The sequence below is a fragment of the Fusarium phalaenopsidis genome (assembly GCF_050370095.1).
Source record: "Fusarium phalaenopsidis strain FUZ10S chromosome Unknown contig_32292, whole genome shotgun sequence".
NCBI lineage: Eukaryota > Fungi > Ascomycota > Sordariomycetes > Hypocreales > Nectriaceae > Fusarium > Fusarium phalaenopsidis.
In genome coordinates, this window is record NW_028145410.1 from 1,848,122 (window position 1) to 1,861,984 (window position 13,863).

The 13,863-nt window shown below is 45.5% G+C and overlaps 3 protein-coding genes across 3 annotated transcripts; 2 read left to right on the forward strand and 1 right to left on the reverse strand.

Annotated features, from left to right (window-relative positions):
• Positions 1-4,110: 4,110 nt before the first annotated feature.
• Positions 4,111-5,352, reverse strand: LRP88_04870 (uncharacterized protein; the record flags this gene model as incomplete). Its single annotated transcript, XM_083241436.1, has 1 exon — positions 4,111-5,352. One exon carries the CDS (start codon positions 5,350-5,352, stop codon positions 4,111-4,113), a length of 1,242 nt encoding a protein of 413 aa, XP_083102584.1.
• Positions 5,353-9,971: 4,619 nt separating this feature from the next.
• LRP88_04871 (uncharacterized protein) lies at positions 9,972-10,661 on the forward strand (the record flags this gene model as incomplete). The annotated part of the gene is made up of 1 exon (XM_083241437.1): positions 9,972-10,661. The coding sequence occupies one exon, from the start codon at positions 9,972-9,974 to the stop codon at positions 10,659-10,661; it is 690 nt and encodes a 229-aa protein (XP_083102585.1).
• A 1,289-nt stretch (positions 10,662-11,950) lies between these two features.
• On the forward strand, positions 11,951-13,242 carry LRP88_04872 (uncharacterized protein; the record flags this gene model as incomplete). The annotated part of the gene is made up of 5 exons (XM_083241438.1): positions 11,951-11,960; positions 12,021-12,102; positions 12,165-12,280; positions 12,332-12,435; positions 12,484-13,242. The coding sequence occupies 5 exons, from the start codon at positions 11,951-11,953 to the stop codon at positions 13,240-13,242; spliced, it is 1,071 nt and encodes a 356-aa protein (XP_083102586.1).
• Between the last annotated feature and the right edge of the window lie 621 nt (positions 13,243-13,863).

A 13,863-nucleotide genomic window follows, 5' to 3' on the forward strand; every position in this document is an offset into this window, starting at 1 on the left:
GTAGGCAACCATCAACTTTCGTCATCATGTCTCAGACTCTGGTGCGTGTGGAGTGATGGTCTGACTGATGCAGAGCGCCATTTTCACGACCTCTGTTGGTAAGTGATCTAGACACAGCCAACACGCCCAAGATTGCGAGGAGGATGGGTACAACACTATGTCCAGCTAGTATCGGATAGGCAATGCAGACTCAAACGGATCAATCACCACCACCCGGCGTGCAAGTTCTGCCGCCAGAATCCAAGGCATGTCCTGACCACAAAGTTGTTACTGAGCTCTGCAAGAATGTATCAGGCAGGGAGCGTCCCAACCTGACTCTTGACGAGAAGTGTCTGGGGTTCTATCACTAAGCGTAAAGCGGCAAGGACTCTAAATCGGTGCTCACGCTCCATATTATGTAGCAGTATTGACTGGAATTGAGAGCAATGACCATGGCCTCTTAGGGTAATAGCCAGTCAGTGTAACTGGCCATTCGGAAGAACCCAAGTTCATCTACATGAAGTTATCATACGGGAGAGATCCATTAGTCTATCGTTGGTGTTGATATCACACACTACGGAGTTATTTCAAGATGGCGGTCGCACTGTGCTGCGACTTGTTCCTTTTGCAGGTAATCTTGAACTGTTGGAATTTGGTCAGTTAACTCTCAAGTGGCCCATTCCATACTCAAACAAAAGTAAACTTGGATCGCCTCATGAGTTTATTCGCTTGCGCTGTGCGGCTATTGTATAAATTGGATAGGAATGGCTTGGAATCCGGTTCCTGGGACGGCGTGCCGAAACCCATTTGCATGTCACAATATCGTTCAAGATCGTCTGAGTCAGACAACTGTACTTGCTTTGGTGAAGTTATGGATAGACAATATGCAGTTTCAAACTATAACAAGGATGTGCCTAGGTTCAAAGCCACCTGCCACTTCAACTGTATAACATCTATCCAAAGTCGAACATCTCGTTTCTCTTTAATGGGAGACTACAAGCAATATAGTTCATTTCAGCAAGTACGTTGCCATATAATTATGCAGATAAAACTTCAAATATCGGCTTAGCCGACAGAGGAAGAGTTGCTTGCAAACAGAATATTGACAAAGCAATAACTCGGCTATGCACTGAAGTAGGAAATCATCTTATTGCCACGATTCTGGGCGCTGTGCCTATACCCTCCTTACTCACACTTCTATAAATGGAAAATCGTCCCGATACAGCAAGATACAGCAGCCCGCCTGCACAAGACTGTTCTACTCGTTGCGAGAAAATAACGCCGCTTTATCAGCGTCTTGACATTGACAAAGGCCGAGAAGCGCCGCGCCAAGCCGACGAGTGGTTCAGCTGCGGGCGTTGGATGGTCCACAATGATCGAGATTCCACCGCAGAAGCAAAGAGCCGTAGAGGGAATAAGTCGTACACAAGAGGGAGCAACTATAGCCGGCTTCAAGCCACGAGCTGGCAAAACGCAATCGAAGAACCCACGTCGTTAGCCTCATGCTTCAGCTGCAGATCCAGCGGTGCTCTAGCATCATAGGGCTTACAGTGTTGGAATATTGGATCTAACAGGCTTCTAGGTGCTAACCCTTTTTATTCTATCATACAGATGCCTCAAGTAGTCCCTCGCCGGCGCCATGCCACGTAGAACTTGCTCAGAGACTCACTCACACCTGTGGACTGTTTTGTAAAATTTCAGCTTCAACTACACTTGAGGGTGGTCAGACGTTCAAGCCACGGCAAAGGAGAAACCGCAGAGCCTGCAGCTCCTAGTGTAGCCATTTCACGCAGACTGCCTTGCTCCTGCTGCCCAACTTAGCAGCCTGATATCTATGTATATTGACTTGATTCATATAGGGAGTCAGTTGGGCATAAATGAATCATAATTCATCACTCACACAAAGGTGGGTTGAGCTGGCAGCCGCAACCACCAATAGTTAAAAATTATAACGATTATATAGGTTCCTAAGGAATAAACCGGTCATATTAGGTTTATATTAGCAGAGGATACTAGTATTAATATTAAATAAAAGATAACATATATAATAAGCATGCGTCGCATGCAAGTATGTGTCGCACTTTTCTTATACCTTTAAGATAGAAATCGCAATAAAAACACCATAAACCATTTCATTAATTAAAATTACTCGCTATACTCTTCCTTAGATATCTTAATCACTACCTAATATATTCTTGCATTATAACTAGGCTTACCGCAGATACCATAATGCCGAACTCCTAGTCGCGCTGACCTCCCTTGACCACTACTCCTTGATAATTTAGCCACTACCTACGCATTAATATCCATCTAATTAATTACTTACCTTTCTTCCTCTATTATTATTACCCCTCTTTTTTATAGTTAGGTCCTTTTTGCCCTCCAGCGCCGGCTTAGTATCTTATTTGCCTATTTAAGTTCTTTAACCCTAGCCTCGAGTAAGGCAACCTTATATATAATTATCTTTATTCCCTTAGAAGAAGACCATATAGCTTCTAGAATTGACTCTAGGGAGCTACTTTTATGCCTTTTTACTCGCCTCTCGAGGTAATCTAACTGAGATTAAGCCTTAAGCACGGTCTTTGGGGTCTTTGAGACCTAAGGGGTCAATGGTTTAGCCACCTCCTCAGGCGGCATTAGAGTCCATAGCTACATATTAAGCTTCGAGACTATACTTTCTGGGTCAAGAGGAATAAGCCTGGCTCCTCTAAAGGCTAACTTGATATTTTTTTCCGTTATAGTAGCCTAAAATGCGACGTAGAAGGCCAGAAAGAACTCGGTCTTTGAAACATGGGTTATAGAGCATTTAATCAGAAGCTCTATTTCTCGACCATAAGTATTCTTAAGCACGCTAAAGCACCTAACGTTAAGTGGCTAAAGTAGATAAGACGAATGAGGTGGCATATAAAGCCTGATGATCTTATTCTCCTTGTAATATCTCTTGAATTCGATGGAGTGGTGACTTTCGTGGCCATCAAGGATTAGAAGACGATAGCGACTATTTGATCGCTTAGCTGTGCACCGATCAAAGTGCTTAAGCCACTCGAGCCTGGTCTCGTTATCAGTCTAGCCATTTTGGGTCGTCGCAATAGCCTAATCGCCCGGGAGGTTACTTTCTCGGTACCAGTTGGCGAGGTGATATTGGCCCGCACCGATGATAAACGGCGGGATCGCTTGGCCATCCGCATTAATCGCCTGGATGACCGTAATCCATTCTCGGTTTCTAGGCTGCACCGATTTTGGCTTTCCACGCTTATCTGTGCCTGTGATAACTATTCCGCTTTGAATTATGCCTATTATCCCTTCAATTGTCGAGGACCTCCCGCCAGGTCACGGCAGGGGGAAGCAGCCAATTAAGATGCATCGGATCCAAGGTACCTAATTCCCCACCTATTTTAGCCTATGATAGAAGTACCAGCAATCTCTCGAGTTACAAATTGCTACATTACACTGCTCACACCCCCAAATTGATTGACGTCTCCTTTTATTGCGACTGACCGGCGCCAACGGCTTCCTTGAGCTTCTTGACCTTGGTTGCCCTAATTGAAGCCCCTGACAAGCGAGGCATTCTGATTTTTTCCCTCTTCGGACGAATTTATGCTGTGCAACAGGCGTAAATTCGTCCCCGGCTCGAAAAAGCTTCCTTGACTGACTTTGCGGATGGAAGGCCTTGAAGACCTCGTTATAGAGGCGTTCCCTCCACTTCTTCTGGTTTTCATAACGATTCCAATCTGGCTGGCCGTGTAGCTGTAAGAGAAAGCTATTCACAAGGACCACATCTAGTAAAAAGGTCCAAGCAATAGCCTGCCAAGCGCCCCGGCGGATAGGATGATCATAGCCAAGATATGACCTTCTTTGGTCGCCCCGGTCAACATGATTCATTTCGTCATTGTAAGAAGCAGCGATGGTCGGGGTCGATATATGCTTGACCGGCTCACCACCAAAAAAGCGCTGTATTGGCCGTGCCGTTAGGGTCTTCGTTGACGGTCTCTTCCTCCAACGCTCAGTCGTCTCATCGCCAGTGAACACGGTTGAAATGAACAATACGAGGGCATTATCCTTCCACGCGATTTGGTTAACCTAGGGAGGAAGAAGAGTAGTTAGCAGCTAGATAAGAAGAAGAAGATTGGATTATTTTACCTGATTATCAGCCGTTGGGATGACCTTGATCTCATTGAATTGGAACCCTGACTTCCCTGCCTTATCGGCCTTTTTGGCCTCTGCAAGGCCTTTGTAGATGCCACAGTTTGGCCGGGCTGTGCCGGTTGCACCGTGGCCGTGCTGACGAAGGGAGCGGAAGAGGTCCGGCGACGAGAAGAGGTTATCCACGAAGTCGTGATATGTCGATATCGGCAGCAGGTTAATCAGGGCAATAACGACGCTTTGAGTCGAGTTGAGAGCTATGATCTTAGCCCCGGCTTCTGTAGCCACGTAGATAACTTCTTTAACCTCGTCGGCCTTATTAGCCTTGCTAGGACCCTTGCTATTTACCTTGCTTTTCTTTCTTTGTGATGCCGGCTTCTTCTTCTGAACTCCAACAGGGCCGTACTTTGCGCCGGGCTGGTGCCATATCCACCTCATGAAGAGGCCTAGCTGAGCGGCTATCCACACCTTGAAGCCTGTGTCGATAGGCTTATTGGGGACGTATGCAACTTGCTTATTCCTTCCTGTATATCGGATCATAGCCTCGTCGACGGCAAGATGCGTGCCCGGCTCACAGAGCTCTGTTGTTGCAAGTTGAACGTGCTGAGACCATGGCTCAACGCATTGGAAGACGATAGGGAAGTCGTCGCCGCCGCCGTCGGTGAATTTGGTATGGTCAAAGATGCGGATATGACGATAAAGAAGCTGAAACCGATTATAAGTCATGAACTTGATTATCGAGTGTTCAGGCCGCTGATCCTCTAGCTGAGAGGTCTTCCAATGGTCTTCTACCGTTATTTCGCTATGGACTCCCATATAAATAAGGATCCCAAGCCAGATATATACCTCTGCAGCCGTGACTGGCTTCCAGGCGTGGAGGCGTGACTGATCTGTTATTTCGTGTTCTTGGCTATCAATAACGCCGCTTTGGATGAGGCTGCTGACCCAGTCATTGGTGTACTTGACCCAGTCATTGACTAGAGAAATGGGTATAAAGTGTTGGAAAAGTAACAGCGGGTTCTGGGGCAGCTTATTGACGAGAAGTTCTCGTCGCGGCACCTCAAAGGGTTGAAAATCGAAGCCTCGGTCTTCGGCAGGCAGAAAAACCGGTCTCCGGGTGCTATCACCGTCATGCTCTTGAAGGCTATTATCTTCATTGATGAAGCTATTATCATCATATGGGTTGACTGCCTCTATAGGTAGTGGTGAAGATATCGATTGAGAAGTCATCGTGTAATTGAGAATGGTTTGTATAAGGATTTAGGAAGTGATGATTGATGACGCATTGTGTGGTTCCCCTTATGTACCTTCTTAATGACAGGGGTGGTGTGGGGCAGGGTACGGCCGGGAGGTCCTCGACAATTGAAGGGATAAGAATATATTAGGTAGTAATTAAGATATCTAAGGAAGAGTATAGCGAGTAGTTTTAATTAATTAAATAATTTATTATATTTTTATTATAATTTCTAATTAGAAAGTTAAGAAAAGTAACGTATATAATAAGTAAGTTAGCTATGCAAGCAAGTTGGCTAAAAATCCCTCACCTAATATCTTCTCGATTTAATTAATTAATTCTTAACCACCTAGCATGTTATCTACTAATTATGAGGCTAGAATGCTTCTTGCCCTTCAGGCTTATGAAAATCAACTAAAACTTAGCTTCCGATGGGCTGTAATAATCTATAAGGTTAATCGTAATACTCTTATTAATCGCCATAAAGGGATCTAGTCTCGACGCGATACTATCTAGAAATCACATCGGCTATCTAATCTAGAGGAATAGATCCTTATTTACTTTATTCTCGACCTAGATTCGCGAGGATTTCCCCCTTGGCTTCGTGGTATTAAAGAAATGGCTGATTAATTGCTCGCCGACCGCGACGCGCCACTAGTCGGCACACGTTGGGCTCATAACTTCGTTAAGCGGCACCTAGACCTTAAGACGCGTTTCTTTTGTAAATATGACTACTAGAGAGCTAAGTGCGAAGATCTAACCATTATCCGCGATTAGTTTCGGCTTGTGGCGAATATAATCGCGAAGTATGGCATCTAATTAGATAATATCTATAACTTTGATGAGACTGGCTTTCTTATGGGCATAATTGCGAGCGGAATAGTTATCATAGGTGCAGAAAGGCGTTTAAAGCCGAAATCAGTGTAGCCTAGAAACCGGGAATGGATTATAGTCATCTAGGCGATTAATGCGGAAGGCCAGGCGATCTAGCCGTTTATCATCGGTGTGGGCCAATATCACCTTGCCAACTGGTACCGGGATAGTAACCTCCCGGGCGATTAGGCTATTATAACGACCCAAAATGGCTAGACCGATAACGAGACTGGTCTCGAGTGGCTCAAGCACTTTGACCGGTGCATAGCTAAGCGATTAAATAGTCGCTATTGTCTCCTGATCCTCGATGGCCACGAAAGTCACCAGTCTATCAAATTCGAGAGATATTGCGAGGAGAAGAAGATCATCCGGCTTTGTATGCCACCTCATTCCTCTCACCTGCTTTAGCCACTTGACGTCGGGTGCTTTGGGCTACTGAAGAAGGCTTATGGTCGAGAAATAAAGCATCTATAAGGATGCGAAGTGCCTGAGGGCCTCCTTATATACTGATGTGGCAGGCAGTGCCAGCACGTTGTGCTGACACTGGCGGATCTTTTGGTCTATTGGATTAGTTTTGCACCTGCCTGATACTCTTACAGCATCTAATTAGATGCTCTATAACCCACGTTTTAAAGATTGAGTTCTTTCTGGCCTTCTACGTTGCACATGAGGCTATTATGATAGAAAGAAATATTAAGAGGGCTTTTAAAGGAGCTGGCCTTATTCCCCTTGACCTAGAAAGTGTGGTCTCGAAGCTTAATGTGTAGCTATGGACTCCAACGCCTGCCGAGGAGGGATCTGAGCCCTTGATATCTTAGGTCTCAAGGACCCTAAGGACTATGCTTAAGGCCGGATCTCAATCTGAATACCTCGAAAGATAAATCAGAAGGCACCAAAGCAGCTCCCCAGAGTCAATCCTTAAAGCCCTAAGGTCTCTTGAGAAGGGGACAAAGGCAGTTATGCATCGGGTTGCCTTACTAGCTGCTAAGAACAAAGACCTTCAGGAGGCAAATAAGATACTTAGTCGGCGCCGGAGGGCAAAAAGAACCCGGCTATAGAAAAGAGGGGTCATAACGGTAGAGGAAGGAAGGCAGGCAATTGATCAAATGGATGCTGATGCGCAGGTAGTGGCTGAATCATCGAGACGTGGTGGTCAAGGAAGGTCGGCGCGATCGGGGGTTCGGCGTTGTGGTGTTTGCGGCCAGCCCGGCCATAATGCAAGGACCTGTCAGGTAGTGATTGAGACGTCTGGGGAAGAATATAGCAAGTAGTTTCAATTGATCAAATGGTTTGTGGTGTTTTTATTGCGATTTTAATCTTATAGGGTAAGAAAAGTAGCTAACTTGCTTGCATGGCTAACTTGCTTATCATGTATGTTAGCTAACTTACTTGCCTAGTTAACTTGCTTATTATATATATTATATAATATATTAAATAAGTAATAAAAACTTTAAAAAATTAATTAAAATATAATAAAATAATATAAGCTAAGGTTTAATATAATAAATAATAAGAGATATAATCTTTTATAAATTATAAGAATAAACCCTAGTATTACGACCCTCGCGGTTATATCACGTGGTCTCTATAAATCCGTAGGGATAACACACCTATCAGACAAAGGACCGACAATACACTAGAGCGACATCGGTCCAGGGGCGACGCGATCCAGGAACGACAGCGTTCCTACTCACGGTCATTCCTATCAAAACATCAGAGTATATAGCACATACTCACTGCACTTTCTTATATACTAGCTACCTCAGCTATCAATACAACTTGGTTACACTCAATACCCTTAAGCACATTACCAGACGTAACTTACGCACTCATCCTCAGAGTACGCGACTGTAAGAACACCCGGGTTATGCCGGCTTTCGCCAGCAGGTCGGGAAATTATCGGATAGTTACGTGGGCCAGAGGCCACGTCAAACTCTTCCCGTCGAAGACTCGGTGGAGGCTTCGGCAAGTTGAAGTCTAATAACAATACGGAATCTACCCTTTCATCTCTGATATCACCCTGATCGTGCCGATTAGGCCCATACCTTTACAGCGACCTAATTCACTGCCAACATAAACCAGTACGACCGGTTTATCCCCCTAGGACCTATACGATCGTCACACCTAGGTAGTTAAGCTAGGTAATTAATTAGTTTTTTAATAAAATAAAATAAAATTCTTATACTTTTTTAGTAAAACCTTTAAGCTAATAAGGATAAATATAAATTAAGTTAACATATATGATAAGTATGCGACGCATCTAAGTATGCGACGCACCTATACTGTGCACTAAATCTTAACATTCTTAAGCTTAATAAAAGCTGCAATAAAATAGCTATAACGTACATGATAAGCGAGCGTCGCAGACAAGTGAGCGTCGCACTTAGATTTTAACCTATAAAGCATATTTTAAAAAATTCTCAAAAAACTAATTTAGTCTTAAAATAGCTATAATTTAAACGTTTAGTTAATAATATAATTAGCTATTATTTAAAATTTTCTTATATTTTTTAAAATATTCTTAATAAGCTAGTTTTTAAAAAACCTATTCACACTATATAATTAGTGATTTATATATAAAGGAATTTTATTAAAATTCTATAAAAAATATAATATGGTTTCCTTACTAATTAAATAATAATAAATATTTTTTTTAGATTTTTATATATTTTATAGCGCGTTTTAGAAAAATAGAAATTAGCTATTTATTGCTATACAGTATGGTGCGACGCTCGCTTGACTGCGACGCTCGCTTGACTGCGACGCTCGCTTATCACATACGTTAGGCTTAAAATAGTATTTTAATAAACTTAACTATTAAATAAACTATAGATAATTTTTTAGAATTTTTAAGGCTACTTTAACTGTGGAGGAACAACAACACAACACACAGACCACCCACAGCCAATTGAGGCTGCGAGGGCTGCTTAATAAGCAGTTGAAAAAGAGGTAAATTAGAAGGTAAAGATGAAAAGGATGGCTAGCTAAGAGCTGCGGCGGAAGATGCCTCTTTTGATCAAGTGGTCACGTGTTCAAGCACGTGACTAACAGGCTCGCCCGAGCCCCAATTCACTACTTTAAAATTTAGTATAAATCCCACTATCTCCTCAGTGCCCACAAGACTGCAACGCGTACCTCGCCCCACCTTGACCACGTGATAGCCTTAGTACAAGCGGGGTACAAAAAGTTTGATCAATGAAGCTATCACAGCCAAAGTCACATACAAATTATTTTGAACTGAACAATGGCTACGCTCTCAATTCCACAAGAGGCACAAGCCCTCAATGCCTACGATGACATGAGCTTTATCAAGGAAAATCATAGCCATCAAATGCACCCTAATGACCCGGCCCGGGTGGCTGTTTTTCCGGCCGATAAGGCCCGCGGCACCAAATTTGAACCCTTCCCCGTAGAGACACGCAACTTGCACATTAACACACCGCCGCCATCGCCGCTGCAGCTTTTCCAGCTTTTCCTTCCTATCTCTCTCGTTGAGAGATGGGTCCAATACACTCAAAGCTGGCTTCTTTAGCTCAAGGAAAATGAGGTTGTCGATAGCTGGAATACCCCGATGACAAGGAAGGCAAGGCTGCGAGCTTGGCAAGGGACCTCTGTTGCAGAAGTATATGTATGGCTTGGAGTGCTAATTTATATGGGTTTACATAAGGAAAAGACTATCAAGAGCCATTGGAGTACTCCAAAGCCGGGGGAACAGCGCCCTTTACACTCTATCATCAGGTTCATGCCCTATTGGAAGTTTCAGATCCTTCACCGCCACCTTCGCCCTTTTGACTACACCAAGATCGACGAGACCGGGCCTCTTCCGAAGGTATTCCAAGCCTGTGACGAGTGGTCTAATCATATACAAGCTGCGTCGGCGGAGATCTTCATCCCGGGCTCTCATCTCGCTATAGATGAGTGTATGGTCCGCTTCACAGGCAGGTCCAACGAGACAACAGTCGTCAAAGGCAAGCCTATTCCTCGAGGCTTCAGGATCTGGGTTGTTGCACAGCAAGGGTTTTTTATCCACTGGTTCTGGCACATCACGGGCGCACAATACGGCGCCGTTGGTGTTGAGCTTCCTCCCGCAAAGCGCCGCTGCACCCGCCGCACGCAAGGATCACAAGAGACACAAGAGGGCTCCTCAGACGAGCCTATCGCCTTGAACTCGACTCAAAGCGTCGTCGTGGCCCTAGCAAATACACTGCCAAAAGCGACATATCACGTCTTCGTCGATAACCTCTTCTCGTCGGCAGATCTCTTCCGCAGCCTCCGCATGCATGGCCACGGAGCCACAGGCACGGCTCGAGCTAACAGCGGCATCAACGAGGAGCTTGTTCACGATCTCAGAGGCGATAAAAGGCTAGGTACTAGCTACGACTTTAACCAGGTTAAGGTGATCCCTACGGCTGACAATCAGGTATCACGCTAAGACGCTTTCACATATAAATCTCTTACTAATTTGTCTTCTCTTCATCTCACAAGGTCAACCAAGTCGCTTGGAAGGATAACCGCCTCGTCTTGTTCTTTACGACCGTTTTTTCCGGCGAGGAGCGCGTTGAACGCCGCAGAAAGAAGCCCTCCTCCAAGAAGCCCGAGGCCCGTCAGATCCGCCGCTTCTTTGGCGATGAAGCTATTAAGGATATCTCTATCCCTACTGTTGCCGCCGAGTATAATGATGAGATGAATCACGTTGATCGGGGCGATCAATTGACGTCATATTATGCGTATGATCATCCCTTGCGCCGCGGCCCTTGGCAGGCTCTTTGCTGGACCTTCTTGCTTGACGTTGCACTCGTCAATAGCTACGTTATTCAGTTACGGGGTCCTGAGCCAAGTTGGAAGCGATTCACAACTCAGAAAGAGTGGCGAGAATGCATTTACAACGAGTTATTTAACACCTACGCCCAGAAAAGCCAGTCGCGGCAACGTTACAGAGCAGGCGACGAGAGTGACCTTCAAAGCCCTAATTTACAGCGTGTTCGCATCAATCGAGAGGTCAATCATGTCTATCGCAAGGTAAACTCAGCCTGCCTTGCTTGTAAGGGCTTTCGGCAGGGGCAGATAAGGTCAAAAGGTGAGAAAACAAGTCCCTTCCAGGAGCTCAGCAGTAACTGCCAAAGCCGGAAGCAGACTAGGTACGGCTGCCGCTTGTGCAATGTCGCGATTTGTAACAGCCAATATTGTTGGGACTTCTATCACCATGTAATTTAGGTGTGGCATTAAGTACCTTTCATTTGATGCATTTTAATTGGCCCCAACCCCTCGTCGTGACCTGGTTGCAGTCTTGTGGGCACTGAGGAGATAGGGTAAAATGCGTCGCATACTTGGATGCGTCGCATGCTTATTATGTACGTTAAAGGGTTATAATTTTATATACCCTTACTTATATCCTAGAGGTATTTTAAACGCTTAGGTAAAGTAATTAATCTAGGATAAGGATTAACTAAGTAACGCCTAAGATAAGCCTAAGCTACCCTCTATAAAAGCGGCGATGCACTATGTCGATATTTACCTTCTAAGACAACAACGCATACATTTGCATTTTCGAGTTCTAGGGCTATCAGCTCCTAATTCAGGCTCCCATGGTGCGACCTAAAGCCTCTTCTTCTCCTTTCCACACTTGTTCTAGTTGATGTCGATAAATACGGTCTCGATATCCCTCCCAGCCCCACATTCACATTGTATCCCAAAGCTCGACCACTCTATCACCAAGACAAGATGGCCAGAGGTGAGACATCAACTCTTTTTTCTTCCTTTTCTAGTTTCTGAGACTAATTGCCCCCATTAGGCAGAAAGCGCTCTTCACGGAGCAGGCATGACTCCAGCCCTGTTCCCGAGTTGCGGAGCTGGCCCTGTGGTCAAGAACCCAGGTACACAGCATTGAAAGCGTCCCCATTGCCACGCCTATCAAAGTCTCTGACCAGTTATAAAGGCCAACAGATGTATTCATCGCCGTGATGGGTGTCACAGGTTCGGGCAAGAGCACCTTCATCTCCAGGTGTTGTGGCTCTAATGCCACGGCCTCAATTGGTCATTCCATGAGATCATGTAGGTCATCCCAGATATCCACTTCCTTCCTGTACATTCTAACATTACCAGGCACGTCAGACGTGGCTATCTATCCCTTCGTGCTGTCAGACAGCTGCACCGTCTATCTCATCGATACTCCTGGTTTCGATGACTCCAACAAAAGCGACACCGAGGTACTCAACGACCTTGCCGCCTAGCTCGTAGCTTTTCGCGTTGCAAAGATCCTTCTCCACGGCGTCATCTATCTGCACCGCATCATCGACACGCGTATGCAGGGCTCCGCCAAGAAGAATATACTTCTCTTCAAGAAGCTTTGTGGACACAACGCCCTGAGGAATGTAGTGCTAGCCACTACCATGTGGGATGGAGTCTCGAGCGAAGTGGGCCGCTTACGCGAGAAGGAACTAATAGAAACCTCAGAGTATTGGGGATACATGATGGAGCAAGGCAGCATGTGTTTTCGAGTCGACAGTCCTGACTCGGAACAACATATCGTCCAGCATCTAGCCAGCCATAATGACCCAGTTACTACCGACTTGCAGATCCAACTAGTTGATGAGCGACGCAGACTCAACGAGACGTCGGCGGGCCAGGAGCTACAGACCGAGGTGGCCAAGGACAAGAGGCGGTGGGAACGCGCAGTCCAAGAGACCAAAACAGAGATGCGCGAGGCCAAAAGGCAGAGCGATCACGAAAGTCTCAGAGCCCTTGAAGAAGAGTTTTACAGGTGCAAGAGCGAGATCAAGCGATCCGAGGAAAGGCGTCGCATTCTTCGCACAACCATGAAGGACCTGCTTGCCCTGTACCATAAGCAGGTTGCCGACATGGAAGAGCAACAGGCTTCCCAATATGAGCACCCTGACAGGGTGGAACTGCCCAGCCTGGAGAACCAAATACGGCCAACAGAGACAAGGCAAACCATCGAGGTAGAGCAGCAGGACACAACTCCTGACCCGTCAAACGAGTTGGTGTTATACTGAACCAACGACATGTCAGAAATACCAGCACAAGATCTCAGGTAACACTCCACCCGTTCAATCCTTCTAAGCAACCTCGGAGATATGCTCACGGTCATAAACAGTATCCAGACGTATCCCGAGAATCCTATTGACTCAAGGAGAGATGACTCCGGAACCACACACGGTTCCATAGCTTCTCACCATTCTTGGGGTAAGGCCTGCAAACTTAACAGATAAGTGAAAGATTGAGGCTAACTATGGTTGGAAAATATTATTCTTCAGATCTCATCGAGCACCACTCTCGCATTCGCAAAGAGAGTGGCCTTACCAGTGTCCGCCGGTTTGATTTTGGGGATGGTCGCTACTATACGGATTGGAATTTCCAACTGTTCAAAGAGACAGCAAGAAGGATAGTCACGGCTAGCGGGACGAGCCCTAACATGTGCTTCCAATTCTGTTTGCGATAGGTCGGTCCGGTAGGGGAGGTCATAGCAGCCAACTAAGTTGTACATGATATGAAGTTATCCGCCCTGCGTATAAAGCGGCGAGTATTTGCATTATCTGGAAACATGTATACATGAAAATTAGGGACATATGTCTTTGAGGAGTCGTGAAAAGGGAAGTTGTCTAGTTCCGGGAACG